The sequence below is a fragment of the Rhinoderma darwinii genome, chromosome 13 (assembly GCF_050947455.1).
Source record: "Rhinoderma darwinii isolate aRhiDar2 chromosome 13, aRhiDar2.hap1, whole genome shotgun sequence".
NCBI classification, from domain to species: domain Eukaryota; kingdom Metazoa; phylum Chordata; class Amphibia; order Anura; family Rhinodermatidae; genus Rhinoderma; species Rhinoderma darwinii.
The window spans coordinates 39,668,093-39,691,898 of record NC_134699.1 but is presented as its reverse complement, the minus strand read 5'-3'; the positions used below and the strand labels follow the sequence as shown (position 1 = coordinate 39,691,898).

Below are 23,806 nucleotides of genomic sequence, written 5' to 3'. Positions count from 1 at the left end.
GTTTCCGTTGTGGAATCCCGCAACGGAAAGTCAAACGGAAAGCACAGCTTGCATTTGCATCACCATTGATATCAATGGTGACGGAAACATTGCTAATGGTGACGGAAACATTGCTAATGGTTTCCGTTTGTCACCGTTCCGGCAGGTTTCCTTTTTTTTTTTACTGAATCAATAGCGCAGTATGTTTGTATGTATGTAGTGTGTGTGTGTGTGTATATGTTGTGTGTGTATGTAGTTTGTGTATATATATAGTGTGTGTTTCTGTATGTTTGTATGTAGTGTGTATATGTACGCATACTGCGAACCTGGGCAAGTGCTGGGGCCCACCAACCTTGGGGGGCCCTATCGGCCGCCGGGTGCTATAACTGCCGTCGTCACGGCATCACTGTGCATATATGGACAGTGATGTCAGGAGGAGAGGAGTCTCAGGCAGAGCGCTAGTGCATCTGCTCCAGGAGTCCGTCTTTGGTGAAGCCCCTGACATCAATGTCCATATATGGACATTGATGTCAGAGGAAGGGAAGGAGTCCTAGGCAGAGCGCTACAAGTGGCTCTGCTCCGGGACTCCATCTCTGGGGAAAACCCTGACATAACTGTCCAAATATGGACAGTGATATCTAGAGGAGAGGAGGAGTCCCAGGGAGAGCCCTAGCGGCTCTGCTCTGGGCCCATAACTCTGGGGAAGCCCCTGACATCACTATCCATATACACTGTCCCAGGCAGAGTGCTAGTAGCTCTGGCTGGGGATTCCACTCCTACAGGGAGGGAGGCTGTGTGGTACTACCAGGGAGGGTGGCTTTGTGGCACTACCAGGGAGGGCTTTATTATTTTTTTTTGCAGTGTGGAATAGCTTTGAAGGCTGCGCTTTTCCATTCATAAGTATGTGCCTTTTTTTTCTTTTCTTTTTTTTACATGGGCGCCTATGGAGGACAGATAGCAGAGACATCCGTTTTTTTAAACTGTTTAATGCATCAGCTGGGAGCTTTATCTGCACATACATTATATTAATATAAATACTGTGGTGTGAAATCCACCTAAGAGCATCCAATGCAGATGTGAACACAGCCCAGTGCTGACAATAATATTAAGGCTGTGTTATTACATTTATCACCAATGTGGCTACAGCGAACGGTTTGCTGACTCTGCCTATTTTTTGCTGGCCCACACCCAGAACATGGGGCCACATTTAGATTTTTTTTCCACGGCCACTTTAAGCTCCCAATCTGCCCCTGGATGGGGCCCATTCTAAGTTTTGCTATGATTTTTTTTTTTTACTTTTATTCAATATTTATAAAACAAAGAAAAAAAAATGCAGCAAAGAATAATCCCCCTGCCCAAAAAAAGAAAAAAAACCTTCTATCTCTCCTCTATCCTCCTTGCAAAGCATGGTCTACTTTTGCAAATAACAATGATTATAGGAACTTGACCTTGTTTTGAGATATAACAAGGAGATATAACAAATACCTATTTCTTATGAAATCTTGTAGCCTCTATCTTTTCTCCAGATAGAACTTTATTTCATCTATGCGATTCTAGTTTTGGTCACAATTATTTCTATGTACATGATTCATTGATCTAAGTTCGGTTAAGCAGAGTCGCAGGAGGTCTGGGTGTTATGTCAGTAATAGGGACTCGTAGATTTTCAGGAAAAAAAATAGGTTTTTGGTTAGCTTTACTCTTGAAAACTATTAATCATAGGGACACTATAGCCCTGATGCATAAAAGCTGTTCCAACAAAAAGCGTCATAACAGCCAATCAGATTCATTTCCAGATTTATTTATTTTTTCAAGGAAAAGTTAATAATGAAAGAAGTATTCTTATTGGTTGCTATAGGCTGCACTGACATTGAATTGATTTTATGCAAGAGGTCCCATGTCTCATACTAGATTTTTCTTAGACTGTTGAGCCAGGGTTCACATGGGGTATTAGTAGTTTGGTTAAAGGGACTGTCCACTTTGGACAATCCCTTTTTCTATAAAGGGTACCCCTATTAAGTTGATCACATGGTGTCCAGCTACTGTAATTTGTAGAGGAATCCGGCAGCAAGTGTTCTATTTCACTGCAGTGCCACTGCAGGGGAAATGAAGCATTACACTGTTCCTATTGAAAGCAATGGCCAGTCCATGTATTGCACAGACTTGCCGGGTCCTCCAGAGTGACATTTTTTTGTTGACGGTCTTTGACCAGGATTAGGCCTCTGGGATTCTTTAATAGAGTATTTTAGAATGGGTTTTATAAACCAGACAGTCCTAGTATCACACTCAACAAAAATAGAAAACAAATGCATACTATTAAAACAGTAAAAAGGCGCTTTACAAGCATACCAATCTGTCATGCCTTTTTTTCTTCTATTGAAACCCTTTATTTACTGCACCAGATGTTAAAAAGACATGCACGATATAACATGTGTAATGAAAAAGAACCTTATCAGTATGGAGCAGGAAGAAGAGAAAGAAGTCTGATGCAATTATACGGAAGGCCGACATGATAAAGGGAGCGCTGACTCAGTTGTGTTAATTAGGGAGGATCAGAGGATAGAAGGAGCAGGTCACAGTTCAAAATGGACAACTCATTAATGTTCAGAGGTATTAACGGAGCTTAAGTGAGCGAACGCGGCGCCATTAGTAGAACCGCTTAGATGGCAGCAATCTGCTTCACAAAACTAGCTGATTGTTTTCGGATGAAATGGATTAAAGTGATGCATCAGCACTTCAGCCATACACACCCAGATCTCACAGAATATAGTCAGTGAGAACATGGCTTTAACTAAAAACACAGCACTCCATATCCCCGTATCCATCCATCCTAGCACACGCCTGCCGCTTATATACTCTCCAGCATTCTCTGCTACTTTATCTTTCTAGCACAGCTACAAAAGAGAATAAATCTATGTTGCGCTTTGGATTCCATCACTAAGAAGAATTAATTAATTAAGGGGCGCAGAAAAATCGCAAACGGATTTTGTGTCGTATCAGCCGCTCACAATTATTTTCTTAAAAGTGGGCGGAGCTTTGTGAAAGTGGCGGGTCACAGCATCCCAACAAATGTATCATAATCTAGACCGTGGTTGTGGTAGATTTCACTTAATGGTGCACGAATTGGCGGAGATGTGCCTAATTTTTAAGAGTCCTGAGCCTCTTAATAACTTAGGTGCATTTTACTCAAACTTTCTCTATATTAAGGGTATATTCACACGAAAACGTAAAATACGTCTGAAATTACGGAGCTGTTTTCAGGCAAAAACAACTCCTGAATTTCAGACGTTTTTGCAAGTACTTGCGTTTTTCGCGGCGTCCATTACGGACGTAATTGGAGCTGTTTTTCAATGGAGTCAATGAAAAACGGCTCCAATTACGTCCCAAGAAGTGACATGCACTTCTTTGAAGCGGCCGTCTTTTTACGTAAAAAAAAGCCTGTCTGCACAGAACATCGTAAGACCCATTGAATTCAATGGGCAGATGTTTGACGACGGTTTGGATCCGTTTTTGCGGCCGTAATTCCAGGCGAAAAACGCCTGAATTACATGCGTAAATAGGGCGTGTGAACATACCCTAAGACTGGCATGTGAAACAGCAGTCTTAAGAAATCCCCCCCAGTATTCCTTTGTCCATTTTTACTTTACTTTGTACTTGTTACACCTGAATATATCTTTTTACTTGAATGAAACATACAGCATGCTGCCCTATTTGGTTCAGTATTTAACCTGTTAGTTTACAGATCACATTTTTTTTTACATTTAAAGTGTTGTCATGTTTAGAAAACCAATTTTTTTTAATAACTTATTTGGGAATTCAGATGCACTTTGGACTGCCTCGTGAGGCTGGATTTACACACAGCGTATTTAGGAAAATGCCAAATGTTCGCTTGTCAATGGAAAAATAGGTCGTTTTTTTTATTCTAACTTTTTTGGGTTAGTGGGGATTTTTAAAAATCATAGCAAGTCTGTCTTTGGCGTTTTTTTGCATCATTTAGTGGCGTTTTTCTCCCATAGACCTTCATAGTTCTTTTTTTCCTCTTTAAAAAAGAAGCATCAATGTGTGTTGCATTTTGTTTATAGCGTTTTTGGTGGAGTTTATTTAGAGAAAAAAAAAGCATGTGTTGCAAAGAGGAATCACGTGATTTGCATTGTGAAAAACACCACCTAAAATAAAGGCAGGTAGTGAAATACGATTTAAAAAAATAAATAATCGCCATAAAAAATGGTTCTACAATTCCCCCCCCCCCCCCCCCCCCAATTATTTTTTGGTTGTGTGTGTGTGTGTGTGTGTGTGTGTGTGTATAGTAGGCCTAATGCTTAATTTTCCCTGTGGTGACTGCAGAAGAAATGTTTGGACAACCAGTTCGTTAGCTGAATCAGTGTCTGTATTTTACTATTTTCAGGCTGAAAAGCTGGATCAAGGAGCTGTTATAATGTATAAGCTGCCAAATATATTTGACAGGTGAACAGAGAAAACAGAAAAGAAAACACTTCAGTAGTCACAGTGTTGTCTGAGTCATCTGTATGTTGCTACTCACGACCCCTGTCACCATGTCAAGTCTGCCACAGACCACTGGTAGGTCTTATCATGTCCAGTGAAGATGGTCCAGAGATGATGAGAATGGAGATCCCTCACTGTGGATGGTAATGGATGTGCTGATGATAATTGGCTTATTCTTATCATGGCTTTTCTGTCAGGTTGCACCAGTTATCCTGGTGACAATCTGTTTTTGTTTTTTTGATTGTGTGGTTCCCTGATGAACCTGTCATTTTACCAGTGAAAACGCATCATTACTGTGTTTATTATCTGTACTTTTATCATGTGAGCTACGCTGTTTACATAACTACTATTCAGTTCTATAGGAGTTACAGAAACAGCATAGCTCAGCGAGTTACGCTGTTTCCGTAACTCCCGACCATGTAATCAGTAAGTGGCTGGGAGTCAGCGTGAGTACCAGGGGCGTAACTAGGAAAGACTGGGCCCCATAGCAAACTTTTGACTGGGGCCCCCCCTCCCCTGGGTGTCACACAACCCCCCCCCCCTTGTAGATAGTGCCTTTTTTACAGCCCCCCCCCTGTAGATAATGCCATACAGCCCCCCCTCTGTAGATAGCGCCATACAGCCCCCTGCAGATAACGCCATACAGCCCCCCTGCAGAGAACACCATACAGCCCCCCCTGTAGAGAACACCATACAGCCCCCCCTGTAGGGAACGCCATACAGCCCCCCCTGTAGAGAACGCCATACAGCCCCCCCCTGTAGGGAACGCCATACAGCTCCCCCCCTGTAGGGAACGCCATACAGTCACCCCCCCCCTGTAGGGAACGCCATACAGCGCTTCCCCCCTGTAGGGAGCGCCATACAGAGTCCCCCCTCCCAAAAAAATGCGACCTACAGTGTGCCGTACAAGATACATGTATCCCCTCTCCACAGGATCTCCACAGGACAGGGGATACATGTGTGATCGCTGGCAGCGATAAGGAGAACGGGGGACTGAAAGTCCCCTGAAGTTCTCCATGACTAACCTCTGACTTCCGGCGTCTGCGCAGCTCAATAAAAATGAAAGGAGCGCTCGTCACACATGCGCGACTGGCGCTCCATTCATTTCTACGGAGCTGCCGACACAGACCCCGGAAGTCCGAGGTTTGTGATGGAGAACTTCAGGGGACTTTCAGTCCCCCGTTCTCCCTATCGCTGCCAGCGATCACACATGTATCCCCTGTCCTGTGGATATCCTGTGGAGAGGGGATACATGTCCTGTGGAGATCCTGTGGAGAGGGGATACATGTCCTGTGGAGAGGGGGGGGGGGATACATGTCCTGTGGAGAGGGGGGGGGATACGTGTCCTGTGGAGAGGGGGGGGGATACGTGTCCTGTGGAGAGGGGGGGGGATACGTGTCCTGTGGAGAGGGGGGGGGATACATGTCCTGTGGAGAGGGGGGGGATACGTGTCCTGTGGAGAGGGGATACATGTCCTGTGGAGAGGGAGGGGATACATGTCCTGTGGAGAGGGGATACATGTCCTGTGGAGAGGGGATACATGTCCTGTGGAGAGGGGGGGGATACATGTATTTTGCTCTATTTTGCGCCTTCAGGACCAGACACCGTTTAGCCATTTTTAGCACGTGTTCGTTAAACGGCTATAACTTTTTTATTTGTTGGGCTAACGACGTGATTTTTGCGACGTTTTTTCCGTAGACAATGCAGGTTTAATTTATTATCGTTTTTATACACACCTTTTTTGCTATTTTAGAATTTTTATTCATAAACTTTGAAAATAATAGTAAAAAAAAAAGCTTTTTTACATTTCAGCTATTTTTTTTTGGGTAATAACATAGTTTTACCCTAAAATAGACCTTTTATTTGTGACCGTCATTGTCTACCGTAAATTTTAATATATTACATGTCTATATTAGGGTAATTGGGTCAGCGCTAGCGTTACAACAATGTTTGGCGGGGGGAACGTTTTTTTTGGGGGTGGGTATTTTATGTGTATTTATTATTTAAATTTTTTTTTGCACTTTACTTTATTCTTTTTTTATTACTATGGTCTGTCCCCCAAAGGTCAAAAAAGACCTTTGGGGAACTTTATATATTTTTTTTCTTTCTTTTACACCATGTTTTTCCACTGTAACTGGAGCTGCACGGCAGCCCCAGTTACAGGGGAAATAAGCCCTCTCATAGTGACGATTGTCACTAATAGGGCTGTGCTGGGTCTAGTAAGACCCAGCAGCAGCCTGCCACTAACGGCACCCGGCGATCATGTGACCAGTCACATGATCACCGGGAGGAATAGAGACAGCGCCGCTGCTGCTGTCTCTATTCCTATACACAGCGTTCATTGAGCGCTGTGTAAGAAGACATCGGAGAAGACAGAAGCAGCGAAAGCTGCTTCTATCCTCTCCTCAGGGTCCCCGGCAGTGACTGACTGCCGGGGACCCGACATTCAGCTGCCCGATCGCGCGGGCAGCAAGTTAAAACCCGAGCCGTAGAAAGTCTATGGCTCGGGTTTTAAGGACCCTGACCGCTGGCCGTAAAAATACAGCCAGCGGTCGGGAACCAGTTAATGGCAGAGCGGGGAGATACCTCCCTGCTCTGCCGTAGTGTTCAGTGGCGTCGCGCTGTAGCAGCCATAGCGGCTGCTAGCGGAGCCTCCGGCCATGGTGGGGGCCCGTGCCGGCGGGCGACACGGGCCCCCTCATGCCGCGGGCCCCGTAGCAGCCGCTACTGCTGCTACGGCGGTAGTTACGCCACTGGTGAGTACAAAAAGCTAGAAAGGGGTTTAGGGGACCCTGTTGTAAAGATAGGTGTGGGTCCCAGAGGTGGGACACGCATCTATCTGACATTTATGACATATTCTGTGGATTATTGGTATTCTTGAATACATTTTGGCCCCCTTCAATAAACAAATTTTTTTGGACGCATTTGTTAGGCCAAATTTGTGCCTTTTATATATAAAGCATTTGCGACAAAAATAATAATAATATTATGTGCCACTTTTTGGTTTTCATCCAGCCAAGTGGGAGTGGTTATGGCCGGATCTTGGTTTCATGCAGAATTCTGAAATGCGAAAGTTGAATTTGCAGACCACCAGCAGGCTGGCTTAAAATGTAAAAACCGACTTTAAACCAAAATCACCACACCTTCTCCAATTTAAAGGGAACCTGTCACTAGCATTTCACCTATTAACCCCTTAAGGACCGAGCCATTTTTCATTTTTTGTTTTATCACTCCTCGCGTTGCGAGAGCCATAACTATTTTATTTTTCCGTTAATGGAGCTGTGTGAGGGCTTATTGTTTGCGGGAGGAGTTGTAGTTTCTAATGGCACCATTTAAAGTACCATATAATGTACTGGAAAACTGAAAAAAATTATTTGCTGGCTGAAATTGGAAAAAACTGATTACCGTGCTGTAAAAAATGACAACTTAACTTTATTCTGCGGCTCTATACGATTACGGTGATACCAAATTTATATATGTTTTTTATACATTATTACTTTAAAAAAAAGAAATAATTTTGTTAAAAAAAATTGTTTTGTTTTACCACATTCTAAGAGCCATAATTTTTTTATTTTTTCGTGGATTGAGCAGTGTGAGGGCTTATTTTTTGTGGGACGATCTGTAGTTTTTATTGGTATGTACAACTTTTTGATCACTTTTTATTACTTTTTTTTTGCGAGCTAAGGTTACCAAAAAACAGCGTATTCAATTTTTTGTTTTTTACTGCGTTCACTGTGCGAGTTAAATAATGTTAAATTGTAATAGTTCAGACCTTTACGGATACTAAAGTATTGCAGTATATAATAACTTTCACAGGCTTCTGTTAAAGAGACTCTGTCACCACATAAGTGCCCTATCTCCTACATAATCTGATCGGCGCTGTCATGTAGATAACAGCAGTGGTTTTTATTTTCAAAAACGATCATTTTTTAGCAAGTCATGAGCAATTTTAGATTTATGCTAATTAGTTTCTTAATAACCAACTGGGCGTGTGTTTACTTTTTTTTAACATTATTTATTTTGAATTTTCCATCAGAAAATTTTTTTTCACATCAAAACAGAAAATATGCGCATCCATCATACATATATAGCCATGGGAAACAAAAAGAGAACAAAATAAAGGTATTATGTGTATAACACTTCCAAACACAATGCACCACAGTCTTCTGTTCCAGCAGAAGAAAAAATAATATGCTAGACAATATACATGGATATCAGGAATACATAGCAATACACCATAAGCAATACTGATAGTACATCCAGGACAGTGGGCACCGCGACAATCGGCATCAGAACCACTACACATCGCAATTAACTGATTTCCACACTTCGCATCGGAGAGAGGAGAAAATAACTAGGCAGAACCAGAGAACCCACAACAACCCACAGACCAGCTACCAGGTCAGGTCAAGCCGATTCCCTCCCCTCCCCACCCTACACACACCATGGGACCTATGCATAAAGTAAATAATCCTCCGACTCACAGAACTCCCTCCATCCCTGCCAGAGTGTTTTTACTTTTTGACCAACTGGGCGTTGTACAGAGGAGTGTATGATGCTGACCAATCAGTGACCAATCGGTGTCATACACTTCTCATTATTCCAGCCCAACTTCTTTCACTGCACAATCACGCTGTGCAGTGAAAGAACATGCGCAGTAACTAGATTTGAGGCCTGAACTAAGCAAGAAAGGGTATGAAAGAAAGTATCCGGCACACCAATTTGAAAAAAAAGGTAATTTTTTATTTTGTTTTTAATACCAGTGGCAGAGTGCAACGTTTCGGTCAATACGACCTTCTTCAGGCACTGAGTCGTGCTGGGAATATTGCATAGACGAGCGCTTGTTGTAGTAATAGCGGCTGGCCGCTTTGTCATGTATTACTACAACAAGCGCTCGTCTATGCAATATTCCCAGCACAGCTCTAGCCTGAAGAAGGTCGTATTGACCAAAATGTTGCACTCTGCCACTGGTATTAAAAACAAAATAAAAAATTACCTTTTTTTTCAAATTGGTGTGCCGGATACTTTCTTTCATACTGATCATTTGGGTTGGGCCCCTGTCCGTGCAAAACCACTTCCACCCAGTATCTGGTGCTATCTGAACCCGCACACAAATTAAGCAAGAAAGTGTGTCAGACCATACATGATGGGCGCATTCGCCCGTCATCTCAGATGAGATTTTATCATTCAGGGCGGGTCAGTTTTTGGCAGTGGGCGGGCATAAGAAGAGGAACAAACGAGACTTTCGTAATATTACCATAAAAGGCACAAAATTTTGCAGACCGTTATTTACTGTCGGAGGAGGCGTGTAGGAGAGGGGATAGCAGCGGCCAGCGAGAGGTGAGTAGAGTTCAATAGGTGAAAGGTTCCCTATAAAGTGCATCACATTTAACAAAAGTCATGCAACATTACATTGATTTGTTGCAAAATGTACTCAAAAAAACGGACACAAAGAAAAATAGTTGGACTTTCATTTTGTTTATTATGAAAACTTGGTGGAGATAAAGCAACGGCATAAAAATACTGTAGACCAGTGATTTCAGCACGAGAATGACCATGGCCATTCATCTCCACCAATAGGGGCGGACATAGACAGCAGAGGGCCCCTGTACTCGGACGTTATATAGACCACTTGCTCTCCATGTGCTCGTATACTGGGAACCAAGTATCTCAGTCCCTTACATGCAATCTCCTTAGCTCGGCGATATAATGGAGAGGATCCCCAAGACTCGTCATCAGCATGCAGAGCACTGCCCATATGCGGGCTTACAATGCAAGTGAGTAGAAATATAAAACTTACAGATCTGGAATCAGGAGCTATTAACTGATTTTTGTAGTTTAGTTTTTTTTTTGGATTCGTGTCACCTCAGTTATGCTGCCCTCACTGTGTTACTCATGTAGCAGTGAGGCGTCTCCTGGTCATTGTGGTAGAACATTGTGAATGTGGTGCTTTGCTACAAAGGATCACATGGTCCTAAATGGCAAATCCTTTTAAAATCAATCTTAAAGCCATATTTATCTATTTTGGATGATTATATTAGGCGGTTTTATTGCCAGATCCTATGAAGTGATTTTACACCTCTTTTTACATTCTGTGCCTTTAGTTTAGTTTAATCCCATGGTTGAAAGCTCTGATATATAGAAATAGTTTAGCTTAATTGTAGACTTTAGAGGTTGTACAATGGCTATAGTAGGAAAATAGGATTCCATGTTCAGCTGCAGCATGATTTGTCATGCATGTTTTTTGTCCAATACGGTTTACTATTCACTGTGAGTTCATTTGTAAATTTGCTTTAATAAAATGTGTTATATACTGTCACATCAGATTGTCATAAAATAAACATCTACTATTCTAGAAAAGAGATTCGTTTCACGGTAGAGTTGCTTAGTGGTAATAGTTTTATCAAAGGTTATGTACACTTTTTTTTAAAATAAATATGTCTATTAGTTTGGTGCAACTTTCTAAATACTGTTTTTTATAAAAAATTATATTTACTTTTTGAGATACAGCTGCTTTGTATCCTGTATACAGAGCAGCTGTATCTAGCGCTGAAACTTGTATCGGTCAGGTCAGTGGCACTGTCGGTTTCAGTGTCAGTAGGTCTCTGAAACGCAGGATCCACCTGTTATCGATCACATCTAAGTTATGAACTTAGATGTGATTAGTAACAGCTCGATCATGCAGGACCCACTGTCACTGAACCCGTCAGTGCCGCTGACCTGACCGATACAAGTTTCAGCGCTAGATACAGCTGCTCTGTATACAGGATACAAAGCAGCTGTATCTGAAAGTAAAAATAATTTTGTAATAAGTATTTAGAAAGTTGCACAAAACACATTGATATACATTTTTATATTGAAAAAACGATTTCAAAGGTGTACATATCCTTTAACCCCAAGTATAAATGGATCAGACAGTTAATATTGCATCAGTTCTGTTTATTTGATCCATTTCCCTGGTTTAGAAAACCAATTTTCAAATGCCCTATTAGGAAATTCTGAAATAACAGAGGGTGATCCAACATTCAGGTCCAGTATCTATTAGTCAAGAGTGAGCTACATGAGCATTTATCGCTCTGGAGGACCCGGCACGTCTGTGCATTACCCAGACAGTCCATTGGGATGGAATAGATTGAAACTGATGCCAAAATTAAATTTTTTTGCACAAGATCTCTGTGAGTGATTCTGATTGGCTGAGTAGAGTAATGTGGTAGTAACAAGAAGCTTTTGATTCATAGACCGTATCATATGATCCTACAGAGCCAATCAGCAGCACTGACACAGATTATGTGGTACCTGCAATGACTCTAAAGAACCAGGAAGGGCTTTACTTTCAGCCCCCCTGACTTTGGAGGGCTGTTTAGTGGGTGTAATTGTACTATATCATACCGATGTCCTTATCCGAATTGGTCTGTCATAGTGAGATTTAAGAAAAGGGAATCTCTATTCAGTGGCATATATAGAAGAGAGGTGGGCTTCATTTCAAAGATCAATATGGGTCTCCGATTATGGTGGTGAGTCTTGTCACCCAGGACAGGGCCTGGTGTTTGTTTTTCCCTTGATGTCCTTTCTAAGACCCTTGGATAAATTCCCCACTCTTTTGCTTTTTAATTCAAAATATTTAGCAGAATGTCATTAGGATGAGAGCAAACCATGGATCACATAGATGCTATTTAAAGGGGTTGTCCAGTATAGAAAAGCCATTTTCACATCCATTATTAGGGAACTCTGAGTTAATAGAAAGGGGGTCTCCTGTTGAGGATCCTCCTCTTTTGGCCAGAGTGGACAGCGGTTAAAAAGAGTGTCTCTCACTCTGGAGGACCTGTCCTGTCCTGTCCTGCATTACACAGACAACCAATGATTTGAATGGGCATTGAGTTATGCTTTATTTCCCCTGTAGTGGCGCTGCAAGGAAATTGAACACATGCTACCAGGATTCCCCACAGATTACAGCTGATTGCTGTGGCTCCCAGGATGGGGATATTTTATGATCTGCTTATTGTCAAAGGACCTTACTAACATGTAGGGATTGCCCAAAGTGGATAACCCCATTAAATGTGTAGAAGTTTTTTTTAGTTTTTTTTTTAGGAACATAAAAAGTGGTTTCACATTCCATTTTGACAGCTAGTATAGACGTAGAGAATAATGAATGCCACATGGACTAATAGGTATTACATTATCGAGCATTGTGAACATCTATATGAATAATCTCTTGGGTCAGAAGAAGGTTAGTATAGGAATGAGGAAAAATCTTCCATAATATCTTTCAATCACTGCTTCATGCTCAATGTGGCAAACGTATAACTAATGGTAACCCATTCCTGGTTGCAGTGAACATGGATTTGGAATGATGGGTCAGATTAAATATGAAGCACAGCAAGTTACAGAAATGCTGGTCCTGCTATGCTTAACTCACCAATGTGTCTGGGTAGAGTCCGGCTGGTGATTGGTAAAGGGGGTGACATGGACTGTAGGGATGTTGTGTCGTCGTCCTGTGAGCAGCCAGCCTGGATGGCACGGAGGTAGCTGTGGCTGCGTGAGCGGAAGTAATTGGGTAGATGGAGATCAAAAGCTTCAGTTTGGGAATGTTCAATTTGCCCAAACACAGCCTGAACCAAAGGGTAACGCTCCCTCCTTTCTTCTGTTGGCATTGGGTATCTTACATTTGGCTCTTCTGGAACTTGAGACAGAGGGTACCTTTCCCTCTGCTCTTCAGGCAACTGACACAGTGGATATTGTTCACTCTCTTCTTCCTCTACTTGGCAAAGCTGGAATCTCTCTCGAGGTTCCTCTGGAACTTGACATAAATTGTATCTTTCTATTGGCTCTTCTGGGACCTGACATAATGGATACCGATCCCTCTGTTCCTCAGCCACCTGACTGAGGGAATGATATCTCTCCCTTTGTTCTTCTATTTCTTGTGTTTGGTACTGCAGCAAACAGCTTGGCTCAGTATCCTATGTGTATAAAGAAGTAAAAGCATTTATATTACCCATCCACTTTTTTGCTCATTCCTCTAGTAAAAGCACCAAACAAAATATTATGTACACGTAGGTTTTCATAGCATATATGCGAACAATGCAAGATTAAAGTTGCAATATGTCTTATAGTATGTCCTGAGCCACACAAGCCACACCATGCTGGCTCTATGTATTGATATACATAAAGACAATTTTTGTTTGGTCAGGATACGTCTCTTATAACACACAGGGGGAGTAACTATTCATAAATTTATTAGACAACAGGATTGTGTAGACACACAAGCCAAAAATTTACTTCCACTAACGATAGCAATCCATTAATCTATGGTGCTAACATTTTGAGAAAACCATTAACCTATGGGGCTATATTATTAGCTTTTGGTACTATTGGGAGGAAGGCCTCCATTTGCTATTAGTCCATCAAATTTTTCAGGAAAGCAAAAATATATATAAAAAAGTTTTCAATAAAAGGGGATTAATCGAAAATATCCTCTGTTACCCTATTATTCAGCCTGTAATAAATATTGCGATCTAATGGTAGTCCATGGTCACTTTTTAAACACACAATTGTCTGTTTTGTATGTGGTGAATATATTCACTAAATATATTTTCATATTAGTGATGTTAATAAAGTTTTTTCTTATTTTTATAGAATTATTGCCACACAGTTAGTGGGAGTACATTTTTGGCCTGTGTGTTTACACAATCCTGTTGTCTAATAAACACATAAAAGACAGGCCTATTTTTATATCCCAATGAGTAGCGTGTATCACACAGTCAAAGTATGGATTAACGTGATTAAAATCAATCTTTAGTCAAAATCAATAAACCGTTTGCCTGCATTTATACATCTCCAAGTTTTATTTATTGGAGCTCTGCCATTTCTAAGACCAATTGATGGTAGGTTGGGAGGGGTGATATAGTAAGTTCAGTCAAGGCAGGTAAGCCAGTGGTCCCAATGGTATTGAGCAAGACTGATCACACCTGTAATGCTGGGACTACTAGGTTTCCCACATAGGCCAGACTAAATGACCCTCTCTTTTTCAAGGTAAGTGGGGATTCCTGGTAGTAAAAACATAGGTTGGTTTGTTAGGTTGATATTGGAGCTGTTCTGCAATTAGTCATTAAAAACTGAGCTAAATCGTCATGACAGACTACTTTTTGCAATACGTTCTTAAGGCCTACATGCTGAAGGTCATATTTTCTCCAATACGAAATTTAATTCTGTAGCCAAATTGTCTGGTAACCCATGCATTTGGCAGCTTTGCCAAAAGAAAGTCATGTTTACATTTTCATAAAAAATGGAAATAAATTTCAGTCTAGATAAATTTTAGTCTTTATTAATAAAGTGCACTTTACCGCAGAGTGTGACTATTTCATCGTATGGCACATTAGACAGTTTTAAATGTCAAGGAAGTGTAACAATGGCACATAAACTATTATTGCAATAGCTCTTTACTAGCTAGGAAAGTTAAGTTCAGTATGTGTATAGTTCCAGTGCATTCAAAAGCCATGAAATACAGTGCATTGCATTATATAAAATGAAGGGTAGTCACGTTGTACTATGTCCCTTATGATATACATAATAACCAAATGAATAGATGCTAGGACTTAAACAACTATTATAAAAATAATGATCATTATTATAAAAATAATGAGAAATAAGTGTATTCAGGTATATATAGGTATACACCCTTCCTCACCTGACATAGACTGCTCTCTTCTGTTACACTCTCAGTCAGCTGATTATAATCCTCTTCCCAACTCTGGAACTTTGGGGGGGACAGGATGTCCATGGAGTCCACACGGTCCAGACTCCTAAGGAAATAATCACAAACAATTCTGGTTGTTTGGTGAACAAATCGCACAATGACAGCGGTACTTAGTAAACATTTACACACTATGCTGGTTTCCCTCAGTCTAGAGTCTAGGTTTCTAACCTGTGGCACCTGTACTCCATGGGGTACTCACTATGTCTCCTGGGGGTACGTGCACGGTGTTCATTCTGTGCTCTTAATTGGTTCAGCATGGTCTATGATCTTAGGGGTACATTGATGTCTTTTATTTCATAACTGGGTACATGGTTTAGGAAATTTGAGAAATACTAGTCTAGAGGACTCACACGCAACCTACATAACCTTAATCTACAACCAGAGACATAATAATAACAACTTTGGATTTTGCTAGCCATCCACTCTTTCCCAGGTGACTTAAATGGGTATTCCCATCATAGACATTTATGACATATCCACAGGACCCACTCATAACTGCAGACCCAGGGTTTCCATGGACTAACAGCTGCATACTATCCTTACATCACAAAGCACAATGCCAAGCGTCAGATGGAAACGTGTTCTGTGGAGGGAGTGAAGAATCACGCTTCTCTATCTACAGTCTGATGGATGAGTCCGGATTTGGTGGATGCCAGGAGAACATTACCTGTCTGAACTGCATTGTGCCAACTATAAAGTTTGGTGGAGAAGGTATATTGCTATGGGATTGTTTTATTACTAAAATATAACACAATAAAAGTTATGTTTTAGTAATAATGAAGGTAGGATTTAAGAGAATTAGTTGTCAATAGGTAAATTTTAAAGCATCTGTATAATGGCACTATTTACTATGGGGCACTTTAGGCACTATTTTATTATGGGGCACTTTTTATATGGCACTCTGTACTGTGGGGGCACTTTAAAGGGGGCAGTATGTGAAAAGTTCCATTAATTATGGAGTACTATCTGTATGCTTCAATTTACTTGGGGGCTCTGTGTATTGCGCTATTTACTGTGGGGTACTGCAGTACAGTATTTGGGGCACTAGGCAGCACAGCAGACACAGTAGTAGGGGTAAGAGCAGGATAGGTAGCTTGTGTAAAGGCTGGGGATGTGCATCAAACTCTGCAGAGGCGAGTTTTAACTAGGCTGGATGAAGAAGGAAAAAGAAAGCGATTGACTACAATCACTTGTGAGTCACTGGATTTAATTGTCTATTCTGTTTTTGACTGCGTCTGATCAGTACTGTCAATTTGTCCAGTTTGCAGCAGTAATGATATTATCCAGCTGGGACGGACCTACCATTGGTGTTTAGGATCCACTCATGGTTTTGGCTTGCAAATACTAATGCAAAATACTGCCGCGTGAAAGTGGCCTTAGAGAGAAAGTGGCCCATATAGTATTCTTGGATAGGGGTTCTATGCTGTCTGTGTCCAACTCTGCTATGCAGACTGTCTGTGTGGTATCTGAACAATATATGGTCGCTGTATTCAGTCTCAGTATGGTGGCAATATTCCCTTATATGATCTTATTTAGTAGGGCCTCATGCACACGACAGTAGCCATGTGCACGGCCGTGATTTTCGGGTCGGCCGGCCACGGAGTGACACCTGTGAGCCGCACGCAAATCGCTGGCTGTGCACATGGCCGCGTGCGTTATTTCCCATGGGTCCGGACCACACGGCCGTAATAAGACATGTCCGTTCTTTCTGCGGTCCAGGCTATAGGGCAATATACTATATGGGGCAGCTGTGGGTGCATTATACTGGGTAGGGGCAGCTATGGGGCAAAATACTGTATGGGGGCAGCTATAGGGGCAGTATACTGTGGGGGGCAGTGATGGGGGCATTATTCTGTGTGGGGGCAGCTATGGGGGCATTATTCTTGGTGGGGTCAGCTTTTGGGGCATTATTCTGTGGGAAGGCATTATAGGGGCATTATACTGTGTGGGAATGCACTTTAGGGGAATTATGCTGTATGGGGGCATTCTACTATGTGGGGGCAGCTTTAGGGGCTGTGTATTATACTGTGTAAAGAGGCACTATAGGGACATTATACTGTGTGGAGGCAGACAGGAGCAGTATACTGTGTGGGGCACTAAGGGGTCATTATACTGTGTGGGGGCAGCTATGGGGGCATCATACTGTGTGGATGGGCAGCTTTAGGGGCACTATACTTTGTTGGGAGGCACTATAGAGGCATTATACTGTGTGGGGGCAGAAATGGGCATTATACTGTGTGGGGGCAGCTATAGGGGCATTATCCTGTGCGGGGGTAGCTATAGGTGCATTATACTGTGAAGGGGCCACTAAGGAGTCATTATACTGTGTGGGGGGCACTGGATTGGGGCCCACTCAGATGTGTCCCCCCCCCCCCCGTGCGAAACCCCTAGCTACGCCCCCTCCTCCGCCTGCACCTTTATCGTTGTATTCGATGTTACAGGGACTTATTTTTAGAATGGAGCTAAGTACTGGCATCTGGCTACTAATGATGTTGACATACGTCAGACGAAATGGGGCTAAGTACGGTAGTGGAGGGGGGGGGGGGGAGTCCCAAACAAAAGTCTCGGCCAAAAGTGGGTCCCGGCCCCAGAAGGTTTGGGAGCCACTGCTATAAATGTTGCACAACACTTACAGAATACGTTGTACAATACAAAATTATCTATTGTATGTAATGTGACTATGGATGTCTGTCTGTTGTGTATGCATTTTTATTAACACCCCACTATTGTGAATTAAAAGTCTATTATTGGATCTGTATGAAGGTTACTAGGGTCTTATAAGATCAGGGGCACAAGCCCCTATACATATATTTACCCCGCCCGAAAAAAAAATGTTTTACATACCTATAGGAGATAGCATATCTATGGCTCCTATAGCTACACCACTGGATAGAATTGGATACATTGTCTCAGCAGACAGTATCATACATGATAGGCTAAGGCCTCATGCACACTTCCATCACGGTTTCGCGGCCATTTCTCACGGATCCGTGTGTCCGTTTTGGTATCCGTGTGGTTTCTTGTTTCCGTTTTAAACGGACATTGTGCTTCCATTTCGCTTCCGTGTTTTCGTTAAGAAAACGGAAGGTATTGAACTTTATTTTAACTTGTCACATGTCCCAGTCTGTGAACTTTGGCACGCCCTGCCGTTGCTAGGGCAACGGATCCGTCAAAAATGGAGGGCACAAGGAATAAAAAAGAGAAGCGCCTCATGGTGCAGAATACCAAAACAAAGGTGAATGGGTAAACCAGGTGTAGGAAATATCCTCACCTGGGAAAGTTGTGCAGTATCCAGGCACAACACAGTTTGAAGGCATAAAATTGATGAAGTTGCTGCTGCTCCCCGGCCAATGGGACCACAAGGCTCCACCACGCAATATTGAATCAGTGTGGGGAAAAATATATATAAATATATGCGAAAATATATATATATATATATATATATATATATAAATTATTTTTTTTCAGAAGAAATAAGGATCTGGACTGCTTGCTGGCACCCGTTCACATATGTAAGCCTTCTCTCACTGAGATTGAGTGCTGCTGCTCTCTCTGTTTGAATATATATATATATATATATATATATATATATATATATATATGAAAGAAATCCCACAGCACTCCGATGGTTTCAAAAAGTATGTGATTTATTCAGTCAACAGCTGCAACGTTTCCGTCCTGCTATAGGACCTTTTTCAAGGACCTTTTTGCTTGAAAAAGTTCCTATAGCAGGACGGAAACGTTGCAGCTGTTGACTGAATAAATCACATACTTTTTTAAACCATCGGAGTGCTGTGGGATTTCTTTCGTTTATGTTTTATAATCCACGGATCTGGATTACCTGCTTGCACCCATTACCGTGTTGGAATCTGTCGCAGAGTGCTGCTTATCTCTACATATATATATATATATATATATAACGGAAGTCAAAAAGCGCTACTTCATCCAGACGGTAGAAAATAATTTGGTTAGGTATTAATAAAGTATTTATTAAGGTAACGCGTTTCAGCACCGGACTGGCGCGTTCCTCAGACTTAATACTTTGTAATACCTAACCAATTTCTTTTCTACCGTGAAGTAGCGCTTTTTGACTTCCGTCTTATATATATATATATATATATATATATATATATATATACATTTTCACATATATTTATATATATTTTTTCTCACATTGATCCCCTATAGATAGCGACACACACACACACACACACACACACACACACACACACACACACACACACCCAAAAAAGCGCTTGTCAGCGGTTCGGGACAGTCGACTTTTTATCCGGGAAACAAGCCCCGGTTCTAAATGCCTAGCGACGCCACTGCCTGCCATATTCACATCACTTTAGCCATGTGTTTTCCTTGTTCTCTGGTTGCAACCTTTTGCAGAATTAGACAGATCCCAGATATATTTGATCCCCCCTTTCCCTGTCATATATTGGCATAACCACCATTATATGATATCTACAATGCCACAATAAATTATAGCATATATACATTGACAGTTCATCTAGTAAAGTAAATAGAAACCTATAGATGAATGCAACAGTAATACTACAGGACCACCACAGGGGGGCAGTATATTCACAGGCAAGAGTCATGTCTATAAGATCAGTTTCCAATTTTGTTCTTCAGTGTCCATCCAAATTTATGCCAGTGGTAAAAATAGTGAAATCTCTTTCTAGGTACCTCTGTGTGGTGCTCTGCTCGCTTAGTGACTGTTGCGTGGCCTTGAGGTAGCTCTGCCTCCTTGCTGCAGTTTTGGGGGAAGGTTGGGGGCTCCCTTCTGAGTCTTCACTGTCTGCATCACCCATAGCTTTAATATAGCTTCCACTGCGCATCCGTCGACATGGGATATCATCTTCTTTACATGGCACTCCAGTCCACTCCCCACTCGGCACCTGTAAATCACATATTCAGTATGACAAAGACATCCAGAAATTAGACAAAATGTTTTTTTTTTTTTTTTTTACACTGGCTTTAGGTGGCCATAGACCATTGGCCAATTACTATGGACATATAAATAATACTGTAATTTCTAAGTGCGTGAAGAGATAAGGGGCTGCCAGACGCTATGATTCAACTTATTTTGAGAAAAAAGCAATAGAAAAGGAAAAGTCAACCTGTCAAATATGTTTTCCTTATCAGAGCATCTGGTAGCTGCCATGGTCCTAGGACTTAGATACTAAGTATGTCAGTGTTTGTGGACATCATTGGAGAATTTATCCAATTAATATTCTTTAGCTGCAAAGGAATGGGCATGTGAATGGGTAAATGGGGGTTCTTGCTATCCCAAACCATTAACTTTGGTAATTATCCCTAAGACGCTAAGCATTCAAGCATCCAGAGCTAATGAGATACTACTGAAACTAGGAAATATTTCACAAAAAGGGATACGTCTTTTATATACAATTATCTGTAATTCAAATGTTACTGAATGAAATGTTATCTAGCCAAACACTTATAACACAAGGTGAGCATTTAACTTCTGCAGATAGTCTATCTATATGCAGATATAGCCTTCTAATTTTAGCTTATTGACCAAAATTCCTAATTTTTTACTAATAATTCTAGTTAAACCCCCATTACCTACCTGCAGATACTGAAAGCCAAGATCCTGGTGACAGGACTTGGACTTGAGCAGTGCTTTGTCTATGGTGGATGATGCCTTCTGACACATCTCTCGGCCATGACTTAGTGTTAGTGTTGACCAAGAACCTCTTTTGAGTGATGATGTTGAGCTGGCGGGGACCACCTCACGGGGTGTAGGCAATGGGGACAAAGTAAGGGATGGGGGTTGGAAGGGCGTGAACTTGAGGTCATTATTGCTTTTGGATGCCTTCAACATGCTCTCACTGATAGTATTGTATCCACTCAAGAAATGTCGAGTTCCATGATCAGGACGCCTTCCAAGAGTCATCATGCCTGCTGGGTTGCGGTAGCTGCCTGTGTCACTATCCAAATTATCATCCGAACTCCACCATCCAGAAACTCCACCACTTCGAGCCTGGCCCTTACCATCCCCCTTGCCACGTTCTTTACTTTTACTACGTTTTGTTCCCTTGGAGTCTTCTGATGATCCTTTCTTGCCATTCACACTTGCCCTTCCACCACCCTCAAGGGATTGTGACTTTGCAAACAGTTTTTGCACAGAGTGGACTAGATGACGGATACGCCCAGGGCTTTCACTACGGTCCTTTCCCTCTGGTGCTTGCCTTTGGAACTGAAGAGTACTGAAGCCATCTCTGTGAATGGGCAACTGCTTTTCAAACTGGTCCAGGAGGCTGGCAGGAAGGCGGTTGATTTTGGCAGGAGGTGCATGTGGGGTAGGATATGGTGGTGTCTCCTCAGGAGGTTCATAATGGGAATTAAAGTGGATACGAGGAAAGGTGCTACTGTTTGAGAGCTGGTTGTTGAGGGGATACAGGCAGTCAGGATGTAGGGAGTTGTCAGGATATCGAGGTTCTGGTGGGTACGCCTCAGTAGAACTAATAAGGTAAGGTGTCCGTTCTTGTGTAACATATAGGCTGTCTGAATGAGAGTCCAGATTCCCGGACAGGTGCCGGCTACGGGTGTCCCCCAAACCCTTCATTGCAGTCGGCACCTGCAGATCATCTCGTCACACGTTGTTAATTTGAATTTCAGAAGCCCTGAAAAAAAAATGTGCCTGTTAATATGAGCCATAAATACAAGACCTGATATCTTCTACTGATTACAAACATGGTATGGATTATTCTTTCTTCTAGTCTAACATTGCTTAGTGTACTTCTGTCATGCGCTTATCCAGATACCCTTTGGGAACTCTTCTTAATACCATTGCCTCATCATTTGCAATAATAATACTTTCCTTTGTTCAGCTGTCCTTCAGCTTGACTTTAATATCCCCACCGATTCCTCCCTCTGTGCCCTAAAATTTCATATCATTTATTAGACATGCCAGCATTTTCTTCACCATAATGGGACACAAGCTTGGTTGTTATAATATCACTAAGGCCTCATGCACACGACCGTGTTTTTGCGTCCGCAATTCCCCCGCAAATCCACGGGAGAATTGCGGACCCATTCTTTTCTATGGGGCCGTGCACACGACCGTAGTTTTTGCGGTCCGTGCACGGCCCGGGAACCCGGACCGCAGAAAGTACGGACATGTCCTATTATGGTCCGGAGTTGCGGTCCGGGCTCATTGAAAACAATGGCCCGGCCATGTGCATGTGCGGGCGGCTTGCGGCTGACAGTCCGCTGACAGTCCGCAGCCGGCCGACACGAAAATCACGGGCGTGCACACGGCTACGGTCGGGCTACGGTCGTGTGCATGAGGCCTTACTCTTTGTAATTACCCCCCTCACTATAACCCAAATCATAGAATATATTCTTATATATATCTTATGTTGCTCATTAGTCTCTCATTTGCTATCACTCTCTCTCTCATTTATCTGACCGTCTCTCCAACTGTCTCTTTGCGTATCATACTATTGTATCATTGTGACATTCCCTCTATTCTCCTATCCCTTGGCTAAGGATTAGAGATAAGAACACTGTTAGATATTACAGTTACTATCTCCTCACCCCCTACTCATGTTTTATACAACATAAAGGTGGATGAGAGGGAGAGAAGCCCTCCCCAGTACAGCGGATCATAGACACGCAATCCTAAGGCCTTAATCGGGATATTAATCTTCTCAGTTTAACCTTTCTCTTGAGTTGCACTGCTATCACCAATTCTCTATCAATACAAAGCCATCTCCCACACTGCTGTTTCCTCTCTCAGATACAGTTATCGCTAGATCTATGCTACTCTTCCTCTAAGATATACAGCTATCCATAACTTTGTCAGCGTCTATAATCCTTATATTCTGCTCACTATTCCTTCTGTAGTTAAAAAATGGAGACCAGCGAGGAATCCACTGTTAATATGACACGACTAAGATATCATCCAGGCGCAAAACTTCCACGACTCAGTAATTTGCTAAACAAGATTCTTTATTGGACAAATAAAAAGTCTCTGGATACAATGCGTTTCAGGGATACGAAGTCCATTTTTCAAGTAAAATATCTCATTCCCATGTCTCAGCCATCGAGTTAAAGTATAAAATATATTAGGACATTTTGGACCTTTTAAAAAACTAAAAATGAAATCGTGTTTAAAGGTATAAATCCACTATTAAGGTCAGAAACCTTTCAGTTTGACAAATACAGAATAATAGGGGACTTCTGGAAGGGGCTAATATTATACATGTCCATTCTACTAAAATCGCTTAAAGTGTAAATTCCAGCTCCAAGAGCAAATACAGTGTGAAGACTGCAGACAGTACTCACTTAAAGGTAAAGGGGATTCTGCATTTCATATTTCCTGCAGTATTCAGGCATAATGTATTCATTGAATCTATAGATGGTAAAATTGCAGGACTAAAAAATCATCCCATAAATAGAGGTTTGCTTGTTTGTTTTTGTTACTTCCATGGCCTTCAATGGAGAAAGGTGTGCACATGCACGGAGACCTCTTCAGTCTCCTCTTGGATGTGGCCACCACAGGCCGCCATGGCTCATTTTCCCGATAGATAGGGTTCC

The 23,806-nt window shown here is 42.0% G+C and overlaps 1 protein-coding gene across 2 annotated transcripts in view; it reads right to left on the bottom strand.

Moving 5' to 3' along the window:
* The window catches only part of DLGAP4 (DLG associated protein 4), a 115,457-nt gene that overhangs the window by 57,828 nt on the left and 33,823 nt on the right, over nucleotides 1–23,806 (bottom strand). For both annotated transcript variants that reach the window (XM_075845623.1, XM_075845624.1), the window contains 4 exons: nucleotides 20,832–21,888; nucleotides 19,928–20,139; nucleotides 15,164–15,278; nucleotides 12,896–13,436 (listed from right to left, as the gene is read on the bottom strand). In XM_075845623.1, coding sequence (XP_075701738.1) covers nucleotides 12,896–13,436; nucleotides 15,164–15,278; nucleotides 19,928–20,139; nucleotides 20,832–21,830 — 1,867 coding nt within the window. In that variant the 5' untranslated portion in view covers nucleotides 21,831–21,888. The remainder of the gene's footprint in view (nucleotides 1–12,895; nucleotides 13,437–15,163; nucleotides 15,279–19,927; nucleotides 20,140–20,831; nucleotides 21,889–23,806) is intronic.